Source organism: Equus quagga, chromosome 3 (assembly GCF_021613505.1).
Source record: "Equus quagga isolate Etosha38 chromosome 3, UCLA_HA_Equagga_1.0, whole genome shotgun sequence".
In the NCBI taxonomy this organism is placed as follows: Eukaryota; Metazoa; Chordata; class Mammalia; order Perissodactyla; family Equidae; genus Equus; species Equus quagga.
This window is the reverse complement of record NC_060269.1, coordinates 124,183,365-124,204,159: the sequence shown is the minus strand read 5'-3', so window position 1 is coordinate 124,204,159 and position 20,795 is coordinate 124,183,365. Positions and strand designations below refer to the sequence as shown.

The window sequence follows — 20,795 nt, the reverse complement described above, 5'->3', positions numbered from 1 at the left end:
GTATAACTGTGCAGATTCGCTCCTAATATTATATATTAGGCTTCCACAGCATTCTTACATTCTATACAAGGCAGAAGAAGACTAGTGTGGCAGCTGCTGAGTCAGCAACAGTCAGTCACCAAACATTCCTTCATATGCTCCTTGTTAACTGACAAGTGGAAGCAGAGAAAATAAGTGTATACATAAAGGTGGCAGCAACCAGCGCAAGTAAAAACATGGATATTTAAGGATTTTAGTGTAGCGTGATGGACTGACAAACCTTTTTAAATATGTGTTTTGTGTTGACAATTAATGGTATCTAACCTAACTGAAATGCTTATTTAAAAATCTTTAGCATTATTGTTTTTCATCTATATCTCCTGGTTTTCAAGCAGAAATGAGTAAAAACCCAGAAAAACTTTGAAGTGGCACAGAGAATGTCCTGATATTCCTGAAAAATAGACTTTTCTTTCTTTCATTCAATGATTTGCTGAGCAGACATTGATTAGCACGTACTCTGTGCCATGCTCTTTGCTCTGTAGGTATACAAAGATGAGGAAGACACTATATTTACCTTTAAGGAACTGACGGCTCACTCTGAGAGGAGAGAATTTAGGGATCTTGATCAGATGACCTCTCTTTTCTCATAGGAGAAAGAATAAGTGAAATAGAAAGAATTGTTTGATGAGAGTGAAGGAAGTGGAATTAAAATTAGATGGGGCTTGAAATGTTTCTGTATCACCCAGCTTTTGCTACATAACCAACCACTCCAAAACTTAGAGGCTTAAAACAACAACCGTTTATTTAGCTCATGGATCTGTGGCTCATCTGGATTGTTCTTCTGGTCTGAGCTGCCTGAGATGATTTCTGCTGGTTTTCTCATGAATCTTTGGTGGGCTGGCAGGTTGGCTGGGTGATGTGGGATGGCCTCATTCACATGTGTGGTGGTGAGCAGGTGTTGGCCTGGGCAACAGAGGCAGCTGGGCCAAATGCCTCTAATCTTTCAGCAGGCTAGTCCAGGCTTCTTCACATATTGGCAGTCACCGAGTTTCAAAAACAGCAAGAGAGGGCAAGCCCCAGTGTACCAACACTTGGAACTTCTGGTCGCATCATGTTTGCTAATGTCCCACTGGCCAAAATAAGTCACATGGGCAAGCCCAGATTCAAAGAGTACAGAAAAAGACTCCTCCTCTTGATGGGAGGAGCTACAGTGTCACGCTGAAAATGGGCATGCATTCAGGTATAGGAAGAATTTGTGAGTGTCTTGTCAATTTATCACAGTTTGGAAAAGGTTTAAAATAGTTTCAGTAAAGAATTTGATAGGTTGTCAAATTAAAAGATGGATGAGTAGCAGAGAGGATAGTTAAGTTTAGATAGCATAGCTCTGTACTATACTCGATTTATTAATACTGTGCACCAGAATGCTGGCTGCCCCAAAAAGCCAGTAGCCAGTAAGGAAAATTATCTGGGCATAAAGATTAATGTGGTAGTGGGTACAGCAAAAGATCCAAGAGACAAGAGATTCTACTAGTTACATTTAGGTTTCAATGAAAGATGATCTTAAATGTCAAGTTTGGTAAGAAAGTATAACCAGAGGGTTAGGGCTAAGGGACTGAGAGAGGAGCTTAAAATTAACTATATGAAATTTAACAAAGAAAACAATAAAACATTACTCTTGAGTTTGTAAAATTAACTCTTACAGAGGCACAGAATAGGAAGACATATCTTAACAGCAGCATGAGAAAGACTTATAAATTGGGGTTGACCCTAAAACCCAGGGTCCATAGTGTGATCCAACTGCATACTTCCTCCCACCATGGGGAAAAGAAACTTAATTCTAACTTAAGGTACATTCTTATAGATATAGTACATAGAATGAGAATGCCCATGATTCAGCGATGTTTTGTGCAGATTCAATTGTGCATGGAACACTATCATTAGTTCTCGGCACCACACAAAAGACTTTATTGAACTGCAGCAAGTTCAAAGGAGAATGATCATATAGTTCAAGTTCAGTTTTTATTTCAAATGTTTGTGTCATTCAAAACACCCTTTTTCTTACTAATTTACCTTATAATAAATGAATGTTATAAATTTGAGCTTATAAAAAATTTTTACTGAAGAAACACTCCTTTTATCTCTTTATATGTGAGAATTATATATAGATTTCATTTGAAAAAGTGGTTTTGCTGCTAAAATTTCTTTTCAAAGCTATTGTTTAAGGAGTTGAACTAGATGGATTCAATTTTTCTTCCAGCCTTCTCCCTAATTACACACATACATATGCACACACACATAATTGAATATATACTATATATAATTGGAGCTATAGATAAATGTGTGTGTGTGTGTGTGTGTGTTATCCAATATCCAATACTGAGTGGAATGATATGTTGGTTTGGAATGATGAATATTTATATCTCATCTGGCCGTGATTTCACAAATTAAAATATATTTGTATCACAAAATTTGTACTTTGGCCCTCAAGTAATACATATTTGTATTTTGTCTGGCTATGATCATGTCGCACCTCTTCTAAAAACCCTCTACTGGCTCTCCATCTCATTTGGAATAAAATACCAAGTCCTTACAATACACCTGACCACCCTGCATGATCTGGCTTCACACTCTCCTTCATCTCCCCTTCACTCACCCTGCTCAACCAAACTGGCCTCCTTGCTGTACCAAAGACAAATTAAGCATGCCTCAGGGCCTTTGTACATACTGTTCCTTACCTCACCTTCTCTTCCCTCAGATATCTCCATGTCTGGTTTCCTAACTTCATTCACCTTTTTTTTGCTCAAATGTCACCTTATCAGAAATGTCTTCCCTGATCCTCTCTACCCTTTTATTCTGTTGCATTTTTCTTATTAGCACTTATCAATACCTGAAATATATTTTGTGTCTGTTTCCTGACTAAAATGTTAGATCCATGGGGGCAGAGCCCTTATCTGTTATGTTCTATTAAGTGCATGGCTCTTGGTAGAAACTCAATAGATGTTTGTTGAATAAATGAACAAATGAATCTGGCTCCGATCCCTGATGATGAATCTCATCAATAGATTATGGAGCAAATCTAACTCCTATAGTAAAATCTCATGAATGTGAATTAATAGGGGGAAAGGAATAAAAATGCTTTTTCAAATATCTCTTAACTTCGTATTATTGAAAGATGTTTTAAATATGGCAATATGTGCATCTTGTGTAGTTTTTAATAACTTTCTACTGTTGGATGTCAAAATACTGCCTCTAAAACTTTTAAGACCAGAGCTACAGCGCTATTTCTCCCCTTCACTCCCCAACCTGCTTACCAAGAAGAGCTGTGAGGAAGCCAGATGTCTATATCATAAATTTTTGCTTAGAAAATTTGCATATTTAAGATTCATTGTACTTATTTTTCAATTAAAATGTGATTTTTAAGGCATTACTTCTTTCCCGTCTCCCTGTAGGTGTGGCCGTATTGGAAGGTCCCATGTATGCAGTAGGAGGGCATGACGGCTGGAGCTATCTGAATACGGTGGAAAGATGGGACCCTCAGGCTCGCCAGTGGAATTTCGTTGCCACCATGTCCACCCCGAGGAGCACAGTAGGTGTGGCAGTACTAAGTGGAAAGTAAGAAAATATTTAAAGTTCCATTTAAAACACAATAAACTGAATTTATTAAGCTGTATCGCATCTAAATTAAAGATAGACATAAATAAATCATGAAAGAGAAATCCTTTGAGCAATATAAAGACGCTTCTAAAATAATCCCTTTATAGAGTAGTTCTAACTGGAAATAGCTCAACATTAAGTTAGGCTTTCATTCTAATGTACAGATATTATAAATGTCTAGTTATCATTCTGAGTGAAGAAACTTTATGTAAATATTCAATATGGTAAAAAAATCTGGTGGTTTATATAGCTTTAAAAGTATATGATCTTTTATAATCTGTGTATGACTCCACTCATATGAGGAATTTAAAACTATGGACCAAGAACAGTTTAGTGGATACCAGGGGAAAGGTGGGGTGGGGGGTGGGCACAAAGGGTGAAGTGGTGCACCTACAACATGACTGACAAACAATTGAAATTTCACAAGATTGTAACCTATCAATAACTCAATAAAAAAAAATTTAAAAAAAAAAAAAGTATATGATCTTTTAAAAGTAGTATAGTCTCTCTCAGTGTTTCCCTAAAGAATTCCTTCCATCTCTTCTACTGATTTATCTTTGCTTGCACTTCTTTCTTGTCTCTGTAAACTGCTGAAAACTGGGATGGATTTAAAAGAGGCGCTATCACTTTCCCTTGCCTGCTCTAGATAGAGTAAACAGATTTGAGTAAAGCCATCACCAATAGCTCTTGGTGACTCAGAAACTGAATACCTACCTTTTTCAGGCCTTCTTCCATAAAATGAAGGCCTATATGCTTATTAAATAAAAGTTGTTTGTTGCACACCTTTACTCACTTAAAGTGCTTTATCATCATTTCCCGAAAGATGAAGGAATCAAGCTTAAACTATAGAAACTCAAAATTATTTGTAGAATTATTATTTTTTTAATGAGAAAATATTAGTAAAATTTTTATATTTTGTGACCTGAGATCTTGTTTCCCCAGGACCTCTTAGTTACATCCTACTTTTTGTTATTTATTAGCATTATTACAAGTGATAAAATAGAGAAATAGAGACCCACTTTTTTTTTTATTAAGATTATGATAGTTAACAACCTTGTGAAATTACAGTTGTACATCATTATTAGTCATGTTGTAGGTACACCACTTCACCCCTAGTTCCCTCCCCCCACCCCCCCTTTCCCCTGTTAACCACTGATCAGTTCTCTTTGTCTATATGTTAATTACCACCTATGAGTGGAGTCATACAGAGTTCGTCTTTCTCTGTCTGGCTTATTTCACTCAACATAATACCCTCAAGGTCTATCCATGTTGTTCTGAATGGGACGACTTTGTCCTTTTTTATGGCTGAGTAGTATTCCATTGTATATATATATATATATATATACCATATGTTCTTTATCCAATAATCAGTTGCTGGGCATTTAGGTTGGTTCCCTGACTTGACTATTGTGAATAATGCTGCGATGAACATAGGGGTGCATGGGACTTTTGTAATTGCTGATTTCAGGTTCTTAGGATAGATACCCAGCAGTGGGATGGCTGGGTCATAAGGTATTTCTATTTTTAACTTTTTGAGAAATCGCCATACTGTTTTCCATAGTGGCTGCACCAGTTTGCATTCCCACCAACAGTGTATGAGGGTTCCTTTTTCTCCACAGCCTCTCCAACATTTGTCACTCTTGGTTTTGGATAATTTTGCCATTCTAACAGGTGTAAGGTATCTTAGTGTAGTTTTGATTTGCATTTCCCTGATGATTAGTGATGATGAGCATTGAGACCCACTTTTTAAATGTATCTGATCTCCATACTCCTCCCCTCATTTGTTTTAGCTAAAGAAATAACTGTAAAATTCATTACTACCTATCTTTCCTAATTCTTTGGTAGAGAGTCAGCCACCAAAGAATATAGTAAGTGAAAAAAAGAAGAAAATTAAACCACATTTTTGTGGTTTTTACTCTTTGGTTTAAGCTTTTGGGGTTAGTTCATTGGACTATTTCTTGTGTGGTGGCATATTTCCTAACCCTTATTTCTGGCTAGAAATATGTGTTTCTAATAGAGGACCAAAGAATAACTGCCTTCTCTAAAACCTGATTTCCAGACCTATGGTAGCCTGGACTTCTGGTCATAGAAGTATCTTACTTTCTTACCTTTTCTTATCTCTAATGAGAAATAAATATTTCAGTCTTTAATCTACCTAAAGTACAATTTATTGAGTATAATTCTGAGGCAACCTAATAATCATATCAGAAGCTTATCTACTAAATATTAAGACATTTGATTTTGAAAGTATGATATATCAACATTGTGATTGTAACTGGTTTATTGGGATATCTCCCAAACTGGTCACTTCGCCCCTAACCTTAACTCTCTCCCTTTCATCCTTCATTTTGGAGACTAGCCTGATGTTCTCCCTAAAATACAAATAGGACCATGTCACTTTCCTGCTTAAAATCTTTCAATAGCTTATCTGACCAAGCCTCCTTTATGACTTGCGTCTGTCCACCTTTCTAGACTCTTCTCTCTCCTCTACCTGTGCATATTACATTGCAGCAGAACTAATCTGTTTGTGAAAAATTCGTTTTGTTTCACACTCCTGTTATCTTTTAACCCATACCATCTGTCTTAGAATGCTGTTTCCTCCACTTTCCTACGTGGTAAACTCAACATCCTTGAAACTTGCTCAAAAATCACCTCTGGAAAACCTTCTCCAATCCCCACTCCCATCTCCTCATTCCCCTACACTCATTCTTCATTCCATCCTCTGCATTTTCACCATGCATAATTTGTGTGTAATTGTATTGCAGCATATACCACTCTCCTATTGTAGTTGTTTGCTGATCCATCTCCTATAGTAGATCATGGTCTTGAGTGGCCTGGTCCAACTTTTTGTTCCTTACACCTAGCACAGTACCCAGCACATAATCTGAGGTGTGCAATCTTATTGAAGAATGTCATGGTACCACTCAGATGCAGTGGTACTTTAATCATCCCAAGAAAAGGATGTGTTAATCCATCAACCAGCATTTTTCTAAGCTTGCTTTAAAATAAAGTGGCAATGTTTCAAAATATTTTGTCAGTTTCCATTTTTAGGTATATATCCAGAATCTGGAAAAAATAGAATTTATGTTGTTAGTTGAAAAAAAAAAGTATGCAGTTGATTGAAAAAAATTAATTGTGCGTCTCCTCTCTACTACTCCTTTGTGATTTAGAACACATCATTTCTTTGTGCCTTAATTTTTTTAATCCATAAAATGAATAACTGGAATAACTCCTATTTTTGTTATTTTAATTTATTTTACAGTGCTTCCTAGTGCAAGATATAGTTATTTGTTTAGGGAAGAACTGTTTCAAAGTTTTATGAGTTATATTCTATATCTTAAAAATTTCAAAGTATTGAGCCAGCCCCAATGACCTAGTAGTTAAAGTTCGGTGCACTCCACTTCAGCATCCCAGGTTCACTTCCCTGGCACGGAACCACACCACTCATCTGTCAGTAGCCATGCTGTGACAGCAGCTCACATAGAAGAACCAGTAGACCCTACAACTATGTACTGAGGCTTTGAGGGGGAGTGGGGAAAGAAGAAAAAAGGAGGAAGATTGCAATAGATGTCAGCTTAGGGTGAATCTTCCCTTGCCCAAAACAAAAAAAAATTCAAAGTGTTAAAATTTTTTTTCTACCATGTTTGACAGAAAGATGCTTTATTTAGACTTCCAATTGCTCAGGCTACTTTAAAGCCACTGGCTGGCAGATATTTTTGGCAGTAGAATCTCCCTTGCAAATGATGTCTTACAAAAACTTCAGTACTTAAGGCAAATGGAAGTTCAAGTTTATTATAAATTTATTTTAAATTTACTGCAAGTTTGAGTTTATAACTCTTACTGTAAAGATCAGTGTAGAAGAATGTCTCTTTTAAAGAACACCCAGATTATTTGTATGTTTTGTTTTGATTGCCCAGTATGAAGAGAATATTTATTAAAGAGGCTGAAAACGGTAACAGTTATTTTAACTACTAGAGCAATTTAATTGAAATCTCAGGAAACTCTTCACTTAAATTGCTCAAGTAATTTGAAAGTAGTAGAATTTTTTTTTTCCTAAGTTGAATCTCAAATAATATCTACCAACCATTTTGCATTCTTTATCATAATTTTAAAAAGTCAGGCAAAACCTAAATCTTATTTTAAAATATATAGTATGATACTATGGCAATTTGACATAATATTTCTCTCTTTATTGTAATTGATATTGTTACGGGAAAGAGAGGTGAGTTCTGAATCTTGCATGACATTTATTTGAGCCAGGTGATATTTTTGAAAATTAAAACTTGAATTTCAAATGAACTATTTTGGGGACCCTCTCAAGTCTTCCACAGAATGCTATTCTTAGAATACAACTTAAAAACCATTGCTTTAGATAATGATTCTTCAGAAAGTGTTACCAGCACACTTTAGCCCTTAATATTATCTCAGTATAAGTGTTGTTTGTATACTTAAGATCTAAAAATGCCATTTTCTAAAAGAATACAATAGAGACAGAATTCATTTTTCCCCTTAAACACTTATACCATGTTTACCATGTGTCAGGCACTGTTGGAAGTCATACGTTAAGTTTGAGCATTAATAATCCTATGAGGCAGGGCTTACAGATTTTATGAATGATGAAATTCAGGCAGGTGGAGGTTAAATAAGTGTCCACAGTCACAACCAGTAAATGGTGGAACCAGGATTCAAACCCACAGAGCCTGGTTCCAGAGTCCATGCTCTTAATTATTGTCCTACACCACTTTTCACAGCAGAGATCCTCATTTCACTGTGAAGAGGGTAGGGTACCTTGAAACCTATTCTCTGTGAGTCTATGTGTGTATCTATGTGTTTGTGTGTGTAAGCATGTATATTTTTATTGATATTTTCTAGGTGTTGATGCCTTCTAATATTTTGTGATCCGTATTCAGATAATTATTCTACCAAGTATTAGTTAAAGATGAGAACAGTTTAATATTAAGAACTGTAACACAAAAAAGTGGTTTTTAGCAGATAAAAAATTTTAGCAGATTGAAGTTTCAAATAAATTTCAGTTTCCAAACTATTAGTAAAGTTTAAGTTTAGAACAAGATATTGCCACAACTGTATGTTGCTATTTAAGACATGGTCATCTTATTTAAGGACCAACTTGAGTGGCATAGTATACTTGAAATTATGAATTGAAATTATGACGTCTACCTTTAAAATATGTATATTTACCCAAATACAAATGCTTAGAGTTTTAATGGGCAGGAATTTGGCATAGTTCAAATACTATTTCTTGAAAAAAAAATTAAATATTAACTAAGACATGCATAAATTCAAAATGTGTGACCTTTTGTACAAGCAATAAACTGAATTACTACTCTTTTAAAAAATCTAATAGAAGAACATCTATAAAGGGCTTCACAAGTGAATAGTTAGTACAAGAAGATTTTGTGCTTAGTAAAAAATATTCAAATGTTCAAATATTTAAAGTATTTTATCTATATCTTAAGTTCAGAGTAAAAGACTTTTAAATTAGTGCAGTATATTAACTGATAATGAATTAAAATTGATCTACTAGGCACCATTTAGGACATTAACGTAGCATATTTATTTGAGATAGCTTACAGTATCCTTTTCTGCAGTAATTTAATGAAGGATCACTGTTTGTATACATTTTAATTTATATACCATTCTTTCAAGCTATCCTTTTATTCTCCTATTTCACTATTACAAGTACATCCCAGTTGACTGTTGACGGTACAACTGCTCATTAATATAACTACGTGTCCTAATTCTGCTTTTTGCCAGGTGACCCCATGCAACTCCCTTAATATCCCTGAGCCCCAGTTTCTTCACCTGTGAAATAGGGATGCAAATGGTTTCTGATAGCATCATTATGATGATTAAATTAATTCAGGCAAAGTTCCTAAACTGTGGTAGGTGTTCAGAGAAGCTGTTTCTTTCGTTTATAACCAAATCCTATCTTAGCTATTTAAGAAATAAGTCATGGTATACTTATATACCGTATGTTACCTATCCTAAGTCGCATTTTAACATCTCTAAAATTGTGATGCATCTTATAATCAACGGTGACTTGATTGGCAAACAGATGGCAGCTATGAAATAGTTGTCATTGCTTTTATGTGAGTTTGTTTTCTTTTTTGTGTATACACAGAGTGATATGTGATGTATACACATGTATGATACATACATGTGTCATTTAATTGATAGTACATCTTTCTTAATGGCACATAAACTCACAGTGTGTCTTGTAATTGATGGCACCTTAAATTCAATGAAATACCATAAGAATAACCTCTTTGTCTTAAGCATGATAAGAGCACTGTTTCTTATTTGTCATTCTGTTTGTTCTTTTTACAGACTTTATGCAGTTGGTGGTCGTGATGGAAGTTCTTGTCTCAAATCAGTAGAATGTTTTGATCCTCATACTAACAAATGGACGCTCTGTGCACAAATGTCAAAAAGGAGAGGGGGAGTAGGGGTGACCACCTGGAATGGATTGCTGTATGCTATCGGAGGACACGATGCTCCCGCATCCAACCTGACTTCTAGACTCTCAGACTGCGTAGAGAGGTAATTTCCTGTGAAGGAAAACTAGGAATCAAAGAACAAATATAAGCCTCTGACACTTCCAGACAAAGGAAGAACTCTTTACTGAGCATCTGCCGCATGTGAGGCAGTTCCTTAGGAGCTTTGTAAATGTTGGGTTGTCTGTTCTGGCCCTTTCTCAGTCTGTCTGCTAACAGCCTACTCAGATTCTTCTCTCATCATATTACTTCCTACTTAAACTTTACCTTAGAATTGGTTATATAATTCATTAATTGGATCATATGACCAACATTTATTGTGTACCTATTTTGTACTGGACACCGTACCTAATAAGAAAAGAAAGGGAGTTTGATGAATTTCAGAGAGAATGAATTAGAAGCTAGAGGCTAAATAAGAAGTGAAAAGGATGAGGACATTTCTAACACATTTTTATATAAGTGAAATAATACGAAATAAAACAGAAGGCTAAGAAGGCTTAAAAGCTTAAATGAGCCATCCAAACTGGCCTTAGAAACTCAAGGATGGGGCAGGTAAAGAGCCTAACCTCGGTGGAGGATTGGACAATACTTTAGGCTCCCATGTGTTGTGTTCAATCTAATTCAAGGAATGGAGAAAATTGAATGGGTTTAGGAGGGAGAGTCAATAGGCGCATTTCTAAACACTCTAGGGCAGAAAGGAATATGTGCATTCAGGAAGCTGAAAGGCAGTCACTGTAGCTGGAGAACAAAGAGTGATGGAGAGAGTGGCAGGAAAGGAGGAGGAGTGGGGTGGAGGTAGGGGCAGATCTTATAGAGTCTTGAGGCCTTATTGAAGATTTCAGATCTTAAAGAGCAATGAGAAGTTAATGAGTGTGTGTGTGTGTGTGTATTATTTATCAATTATAAATGACTAGAAGAAGAAGAAAAAGTGAAATGAAAGTTTGTTGATGACAATGAGTGCTTTTTGTGAAATAATAAGCAGAACTGGTTGGTGTTTTTGGAGAAAATAGGAAAGTGACACCTGCATTTCACGTGTGTTGGGGGAAAAAATAATTCTGATTATTCTTATTACCTGTTATAATCCAGGAAAGGAAATGGAAGTCTTTATTCGCTTTGCCCCAGGAATTACAGGCTCAGTGTAGTACTGCACCCAGTGAAATTTGCTCATTGATACAAGAGGTGTTAGAAGCAATACAGGTCATCTTAGTATGATGTATCTGCTCTTAGATAGACAACTTCGGGCAGTTCTAGTTAACATACTTTATGAAAGGAACGAGAGGTCCAAAAATAGACAGCTACAATGATTGAAGCTGTAAGTCTTACATAGAGGTTCACATATGGATTTCCTCAAATTTTCAAAAGTAGGCAATCTAAAACCTTAAAACAGTTTTCATTATTTACGTTAACTCTTTTGAATAGTTTAAGGGAATCTGCATTATAAGTTAAAAGTTTTCAGGAAAATATTGATATTTTTCTCTAAAATATGTTCAAATATGCTTTATATAGCAGATAATAAGACAAAAGATAGGCTTAAAGAACAAAACTATTTTTATGTAAAATTTTGTGAGAACAATGTCAGCTCCAGTTCCAAAATTTTCTTTCAGATATGATCCTAAAACAGATATGTGGACTGCAGTGGCATCTATGAGCATTAGCAGAGATGCAGTGGGGGTCTGCTTACTTGGTGATAAATTATATGCTGTTGGAGGGTATGATGGACAGACTTACCTTAATACAGTGGAGGCTTATGATCCCCAGACAAATGAGTGGACCCAGGTATGGCATTTCATTTTTCATTATTACACTTACTCTGTTTTTGTTGAAACAATTCTATTGGTAAAACAGATCCTCTCAATTTTGTCTTATATCAAAGTATATAGCATAAACATGATAAAGTCATCTCTTAATTAAATATAAGAAGACCAGGGAATGTTTGATTCTATAATATAATTAAAATCCAAAATTATCTTTAAAGTATAAGTTATTATTATAGAAAAATTATTATTAGTTGGTCTGCCACCGTTTTCTTGCTGGGAATTGATGAGATATTGATTGAGCTGTAGGAGCAGACCACAAGAGGGCTATAACAAAGGGAGAAGAGATTGTGGAAGACAAGAAACAAAGATAGTTGACCAATCATTTTTAAATACTTGAGCCACTGATATTTGGGAACAGATCAAATGTCTGATCATAACCTAATAAAGATGGCAACACTAAATTATATTAACAAGTAAGAAACTTGACCTGGCAAGCTTAATAACAGGAAAAATTCCAACGACGTCTGTTTCTGGGAGGGCCTAGCACTTGCAGGAATGGTCTTTTGAGATCTTTCTTTCCATCATGACCAAGAACAGAATCAGGAATTTTGTGCCTCAATTCAGTATCTGGTACGTAAAAGACACTCAAGTGTTTAACTGAGCCAAAGTTTTCCTACAAGAAGCAATGGTAAGTACTGTCAAGAAAACAAAACTTATGAGAAGCCCCACTGAACTTAACTTCTTAGGTAGGTGGAGTCTGCCTGTGTAAGGGGAGAACCCACAGTGTGGAGCAGCTGGTGTGAGGTGTCCCATGGGATAGGCAGTGAGTGGTATAGGAAATCAAAGAGAAAGAAAGAAAATGGTTGTTGAAAGGGCTTCAGTGAGAAAGAAGAGGGATTTAAGCTAAGACTTAATGAAGTGATCCAATTCAAAAAGGTAGAAAGAAAGGGGAAATTGTGTGAGAAAACATAAGAGAAATGTCACTGAAGCGGAAATACGCAGGCTGTATTGAGGAAGTGTGGCTGGTTACAAGGATTCGTGCTTGAGAAGAGTAGGAGTTCTCACTGGAGAGGAAGGTTGGGGTCAGGATAGAGGTCTGCGAAGGCCAGGCTGGAGTTTAGTCATGAGAAGCCAGTGGAGACTTTAGCCAAGAGAGTGACAGAGTAGTAGAAAGTTCATGTGGCAGCACTGGGGACAGGGTGAGCTGGGTTAGAGGCAAGGGGAGTGAAGGCTGGATACGTGGACAACATTTGGAAGATTGCTTCAGTTGCGAGGCTTGAGGTGTCAACTATGTAGATGGATTCAGGAGAGTGACCAAGTCCCGTCTATTCCTTCTTTCTACCCTTCCTGGGTTGGATTGAGAGGTGCAGCTTCCGAAGAAAACAGCGAAGGATGATCTGAGAGTGCCTTAGAAGCTAATGGAATAGAGCCGTTAAAGAGAGGAGAGAAGTTCAACAGTATAAGGAAGATTGGATAGATTGTTTTTATTCTTGAAGTTGTGAGGACCTTTGAGAATGTGATGGAAGCAGAAGCCACCACGCAGTGTAAACAGTAAAGAGAATAAAAGTAAATGTGGGAGCTGCAGGAGCGTGCTATTTTAAAATAATGATGATAGAAATTTAACATTTACTGAGCACAGTTTACGTACCAGGCTCTGTGCTAACACTTTAAAGAACTTATTTAATCCTCCCAACAGCACTTTAAGGTAAATACTATTATTTCCCCACTATATGGGATAAAGAATCTGAGTACAGAGAGGTTAAATAGCTGACCCAAGGTCACACAGCAAATAAACGGGGGAGTTAGAATTTGAGCCAAAGATTTTTTTCACAACAGAGATGAAAACAAGAGATTAGAGGGAGATTCCAGATGCTAGAAAGAGAGCAAAATTGAAGAGCACTTTTCCTGGAAGAAGACTTGAGAGCAAAGACAGGTCCTTCTCAGACTGGAGGAAAGATCTTATCCCCCAAGTTTGGAAGAAAAGATGAGAATATGCATGTAGAAAGGTAGAGGGAGTTTTTAAGTGATGAGGAGGATAGGAAAAGAGACTTTTAGTGTGACCTTGATCTTGTTTCCTAATTAAGTGAGATCTCTTGGTGGAGGGAAGAAGGCGTAATTTGAGAGCTAGAGTTAAAGCAGCAGGATTTCATTAGAAGTTATGTGATTCTCTACCATCAGCCTCCCCCCATGGCAGAAGTAGTTGTGAATGATAACCCAAGAGCCCAAAAGGGAAGAATCTCTTTTTCTGAGTTGTATTTGATTTGAACCCTTAGGCTAGTTATAAAGAAATCTATTGGCCAGTATTTGAGACTTCTTATTACAGATAATTAATACTTTATGCTGAGTCACTGCGTATCAACATTAATAACTGTAACCATATAGCTATTTTGTTCGCATGCCACCTCTATTACTATTTTAAGGCGCCTAAATGTGAACTCATAGTATCTGGAAAATTAATGTTTTCCTTTCCAATGTTCCAACAAATGGATGAGAGGACATTTGTACAGGGAATGAAATGAGATTACAACGTCTTAAGCCTCTACCCACCCCCACTACCAACCTTGACCCAAAGCAGGAGGTGACTGCATTGTATTCAATAAATTCTCTAAGCTAAAGTTTCTAGCTGGTTGTCATGAAAACATCAGCTATTCACAAGGTAGAGACTTAGTGTCTTGGCTGTTTTGAGAAAAGCTGCTAATTACAAACAGACGTTTTGATTTAAATGACTTAGTAATTAAGTATTAGAGTAAGCTCCTAGAATACTGTAAGTGATATGGTTTTAAAATAGGTTAATTGTTCAAGAAGAAATAACAGTGATCAAAACAACTGATTCAGATGGAGAACAACTGAGAATTCTCTTTTAATTGAAGTCTGATGTGTTCTTAAAATCCACTCATTGGTCTGTGGGGAGGTCAAACTGATTAGGAAGTCATTTTGATATCATGTATTCAACAAAAACACTTTATTACATACCCCCAAATACATAGTTATAAAGCAAACTCTCTTGGTAACTTTGTATTAGTCACCCTCCCCAAATGCTAATGTTTTAATTCTCCTGGTCCAAATGCATAGATTCTTACTGTGCTCAAAGTAGTTCTTCTTTAAAAACTATCCTTGTCCACACTTTCATTTCCACTATGAATTGCCCAGAGTCTAGGGTACATAAAAAAAAAAAGACAATAAGTAAAACAGTTAAGAATTATTTTTTATCTATAATTAAGATTATATGCCTTCCTCTAGTACCCCACACTTCTATCTCACTGTCACAGAATTTATTCTCAGGTTTGTTTCCATTCGTAGGGAGTTAGATGGGTGGTATTTAATGTTTATTTACTCTGCTAAAAAGCAGTAGAATGGATTTAGACTTTTCAGCCATGCACAGAGAAGGCAGTCAACAAATGTAAAGTTACTGGTTCCCCTGGAACAACATCATAGGCCCGCAGTGTGTTGTGTGTTCTGTCCCTGAGACAGCACATCTTTTGCAGGCCCTCTCTAGATGATACTTGATATTGTCTCCATATTGGTTACAAAGTTACTTTAAGCATTCAGCGTTTCCTCATATCCCTATTGTGCATCATTTTGGCTAAAATATAGTGTTTCATGTAGACCAATTCCTGAACCATTAAAAAAAATCCCCTTTAAGTAGAAGTAAATACTACGTAATCATGCGATATATCCAGAACAATTTAGTCTATGAAACTTTGACCTCAGAAGGGGAGTCTCGAGGATGAGACCAGACCAGCGGTAAGGCTAGGACAGCAGGGGCTCGCGGCCACAGCTCTTTACCAACAAGTGCAGACTATTTCAGTGTTTCACCAGCTGGTGTGGTATTATCACCATTTTTACCGACAAACCCAACAGATATGTCTTTTTGTTTCTTTTTAGGTTGCTCCACTGTGCCTAGGAAGAGCTGGGGCTTGCGTTGTGACTGTAAAATTATAATTTAGTACTCTGTTTTCTAAATGAAGATATCCTCTTCCTTTATGAATTTAGTACAATTATTCTACTATCAATGGATGCATTTTTAGGAAATTTGCACTACCATATTCCTGGGCACAAAGTGCCTGATCTCAAAGAGAAGATGTTAAAATAAGGGAGGATGAACCAGGATTAAATACTCACATTTCCTAGTAAATGAAAACTACAGCTGGTGGATTGTGAACATACATTCCTGATATAAAATATGAGGACATATGCACTTTCAAACTCAACCTAGTGTTAACTGGGAATTTCATTTCCTAATAATCAAGCACATTTTACTCACATTATCCAGATTTCTTTTATTACAGCGCAAATACACCAGAGAAAACTTGTAACATTTTGCTTTGTAACTTTATCATACATGAGTTACAGTAATTTTTGTTTATTTGTTTGCTTGTTTATTTAACCACAACCACTATTTTAATGACATACTAAAGACTATGCTATTTAGTTTTTTCAGAAATAGCTGCATTATATGTGCTTTGGTTGTGGATTTTATTTCTAAAATTGGCTTAGTGCAATGCATAAAGAAAAACATTAAAGAGTTAAATCAATAATGATGAAAAGAAAACGATATGATCTTTGGGGTCCATTTAAATATTCATCCGATTACATCTAGATTCACCAAGAACTCCGTGTTATGATATTCTCAAATTGGAATTGAAACATGGTGTTTTGCATTAAATTTAAGATATGCAAATTTACGTAGAGAAAATAAATGTTATATACCCTATAATGTTCTTTCACCTAACTAGTATTTAAGTATATGGATTTGTTTTCTTTTATAAAAGGTGTTTTGATTTTGTCTTTTGATATTGATAAAACTTTGGATATTCTATGTTCTCATGTCTGTTTGCCTCCCCTGCCTTGTTTCTTATGTTTTGCCACCGTTAGTGACCCTTTGTGTTTCTTTGTAATCAAATAGTTTGGCGGGAATGGGCTTATTGAATGTTTGAAAAATAAGTTTAGTGTTTATTACCAAAAGTTTTGTACATTTGTAAACTCTAATTACATAAGTGAATGTTAATACTCCTCTCAGTGAATTGTTTCTTATTTGCAAAAATGCATTGGGCAGTAACATTTTATGATAAATCCTTTAAGGTATAAGTCATTAACTTATATCTTGGTATTAAATGAGTATAAACTAAATTCTCGTCTTTTAAAATACAATGTTATAGTTAATGTGTTTTTACATTTTATATCAAGGAGGCCTTTTGAGTTGCTTTCTTTAAAAATTAAAACCTTTTTTTGAGCTGATTTTGAATGCTTATGAAATGTTTCTACCTTGGAAACCAGGAAACTGAGTACCTCTATTCCCAAAACAAATCCTGTAGTCATTTTACTGGTGTGGCCACGAAGAAAATAATAGTGATAGTGACAAACACATTAATATTTCAAATATTCGCTATATTATGGATAGGAATTCAATTATTTCCCTGACAAGAGGGATCAGCTGTGAAGTATATTTATGTATTTAGGGGAAAAGAGAGAAGAGGAAAAGATAGAACAAACAAAATTTCAGAAGCAGAGACACGTCAGTACATCGTGCCTTCTCTGGAGGCCCAGACCTGTCATTTGAAAGGAAGTACTTATACTGTGATCACTCCTCTGAACACTTATCACGCATTCGCTGGTCTCTGTGCCCACAGTGGAGCCAGACTCATGCTTTAGGGGATTCATTAGAAGAACATTTCCTTCCTTTGATTTTCTACCCTGATAGAAAGTCTCTCCCATGCAGTTTTGTAGTCAATAGGATCTGCTCTCCTGGATACTAGTAACGAAAACCATTTCTTTTCTAGTAACAGAGTGCTCACTAAAACATTCATTCCTCTCCTAAACTGGGGTCTTATAAATCTAGAGGAAAATATGGCTCTTCCGTGTGTCTGTCGTCCAACACTGCTGCCTTGACTTTTACTATTAGCCTCTCCATCCAGATGTCTAGCTAGCTGCTGTTTTTTTTAACCCCAATTTATGACCCCCTAATGAAAAATAATAGTATTTGCTAATAATTATTGAATGCTTATTATAAACTAGGAACCAAGTTTTTTGCATGCATTAATGCACTTAATGTTCACAACAACCTCATGAGGTAGGTTCTACTATTATTCCCCTTTTTACAGATGAGGAAACTGGGGCACAGAGAGGTTAACTCCAAGATTATATATAGCAAGTAAGTGGCAGAGCAGGGATTCACACGCAGGCAGTCTGGCTCAGGGGTCCACACTCTTATCATTCCTGCTTCTGGGTAGAAAAAGAGAGTTTTATTTTATGTGAGGAATAATTTGTTTTAATAAAGAGAAAAATGAAGAAGTTTTATGTTTTTTAGAAGTAAAATTTATACCAGTCACACACCTATTGGAAAATTTTTGTTCCTTAGTATTGGGGGGAAATTTTGTTTAAATCTGTTATAGAATTTTATACACATTTTGCTTTAGAAAAGTAAATGCAAGAAAACATGATATACATTTCAAGTTTTATAAATATTAGATAAATTGCTTGGTATTTTGGGTGACTGAACCATAAACAAATTTATTCATCAAAAATAAGCTTTATTACCAACAAATTCAGCAACCTGTATGAAATGGACAAATTCCTAAAAAGACAAAAGTTACTAAAACTAACTCAAGAAGAAATAAAAAACCTGGACAGTCCTATAACAAGTAAAAATATTGAATCAGTAATCAGAAACCTCCCAAGAAAGAAAGTCTAGGACCAGATGGGTTCACTGGTGAATTCTACCAAGATTTAAACAAGAATTAAACCAATGCTTCCTAAACTCTTCCAAAAAATAAAATAGAAGAAAAGGGAACTCTTCCTAATTAATCCTATAAAGCCAGCATTACCTTGATACCAAAACCAAAAAGAATGAATGGGGGAAAAAATAACAACATGATCATCTCAATATTGAAAAGAAAAAGCATTTGACAAAATCCAACAGCCTTTCATGGTAAAAACACTCAGCAAACTAGGAAGAAAAGGGCATTTCCTCAACCTGTTAAAAGACATTCATTAAAAACCCACAGCAAACAACATACTAAATGGTGAAAGATTGAAAGCTTTCCCCCTCAGATTAGGAAAAAGCACACTCTTACCACTGCTGTTCAACATTGTGCTAGAAGTTCTAGCCAGAGCAATTAGGCAAGAAAAAGAAATAAAAAGAATCCTGATTAGGAAGGAAGAAGTAAGACTATATTTGCAGATGATATATATTAAAAATTCTAAAGAATCCACAAAAAAATTATTAGAGCAAATAAGCAAATTCAGTAATGTTGCAGAATACAATATCAACACACAAAAGTCAGTTGTATTTCTATACGCTAGCAAAAACAATCTGAGAAGGAACTTAGGAAAAAAATTCTATTTGCAATAGTGTTGAGAATAAAATACTTGGGAATAAATTTAACCAAGGAGGTACAAGGTTTATATGCTGAAAGTTACAAAATATTGCTGAAAGAAATTAAAGATGAGCTAAATAAATGGAAAGACAGCTCATGTTCTTGGGTTGGAATACTTAATAATGTTAGGATGGTAATACTCCCCAAATTAGTCTACAGATTCAATGCAATCTCTATCAAAATCCTAATGGACGTTTTTTTTGCAGAAATGGAAAAGCTGATCCTAAAAGTCATAGGGAATTGTAAGGGATCCAAAAGATCCAATCTTGAAAAAGAACAAAGTTGGAGGACTCATTTCCTGATTTCAAAATTCATTACAAAGCTACAGTAATCAAAACAATGTGGTACTGGTATAAACATGTAGACCAACAGCAAAAAATAGAAAGTCCAAAAATAAACTCTAGTCAATACATGTGGTCAATTGATTTTCAACAAGTATGCCAAGATCATTCAATGGAGAAAGAATATTATCTTCAACAAGTGGTGCTGGAACAACTGGATATTCACATGCATAAGAATGAAGTTGGACCCTTCCTTCACAACATATATAAATATTAACCCAAAATAGGTCAAAGACCTAAATATAAGAGCTAAAACCATAAAACTCTGAGAAGAAAACATTGGCATAAATCTTCATGACCTTGGATTTGGCAATGGTTTCTTAGATGTGACACAAAAAGCACAAGCAACAAAAGAAAAGATAGATAAATTGGACTTCATCAAAATAAAAAGCTTCTGTGCATCGAAAGACAGTATCAAGAAAGTGAAAAGCCAACCACAGAATAGGAGAAAATATTTGCAAGTTATATATCTGGTAAGGGTCTAGTATCCAGGACATATAAGGAACTCCTCAAGAACAAAAAGATGAACAGCCCAATTTAAAAATGGGCAACGGACTTGAGTAGATATTTCTCCAGTGAAGATATACAAATGACCAACAAGCACATAAGATGCTCAACATCATTAGTCATTAGGGAAATGCAAATCAAAACCACAATGAGGGGCTGGCCCCATGGCCGAGTGGTTAAGTTTGTGCGCTCCACTGCAGCGGCCCAGGGTTTTACTGGTTTAGATCCTGGGCGCAGACATGGCACCACTCAGGCCACGCTGAGGTGGCATCCCACGTGCCACAACTAGAAGGACCCACAACTAAAATATACAACTATATACTGAGGGGATTTGGGGAGAAAGAAAAGAAGATTGGCAACAGTTGTTAGCTCAGGTGCCAATCTTTAAAAAAGAAAAAAGAAAAAGTGTTTGCTTTATTTAAAAAAAAAACACACAATGAGCTACATTTCATACCCACTAGAATGACTATAATTTTAAAAATAGAAAATAAGTGTTGGAGAGATATGGACAAATTGGAATCTTTGTTCATTGCTGGTGGCAATGTAAAAGGGTGCAGCTACTGTGGAAATCAGTTTGGCGGTTCCTCAATAAGTTAAACATAGAATTACCTTATGACCCAGCAATTCCACTCCTGGGTATATACCCTCAAAAAAACTAAAACTGAG

At 35.8% G+C, this 20,795-nt stretch overlaps 1 protein-coding gene across 3 annotated transcripts in view; it reads left to right on the top strand.

Moving 5' to 3' along the window:
* Positions 1-17,143, top strand: part of KLHL5 (kelch like family member 5) — a 74,701-nt gene extending 57,558 nt beyond the window's left edge. For all 3 annotated transcript variants that reach the window (XM_046657144.1, XM_046657145.1, XM_046657142.1), the window contains 4 exons: positions 3,429-3,591; positions 9,982-10,194; positions 11,753-11,924; positions 15,791-17,143. In XM_046657144.1, the coding sequence (XP_046513100.1) occupies positions 3,429-3,591; positions 9,982-10,194; positions 11,753-11,924; positions 15,791-15,847 (605 nt within the window). In that variant the 3' untranslated portion in view covers positions 15,848-17,143. The remainder of the gene's footprint in view (positions 1-3,428; positions 3,592-9,981; positions 10,195-11,752; positions 11,925-15,790) is intronic.
* The last annotated feature ends 3,652 nt before the right edge of the window (positions 17,144-20,795 follow it).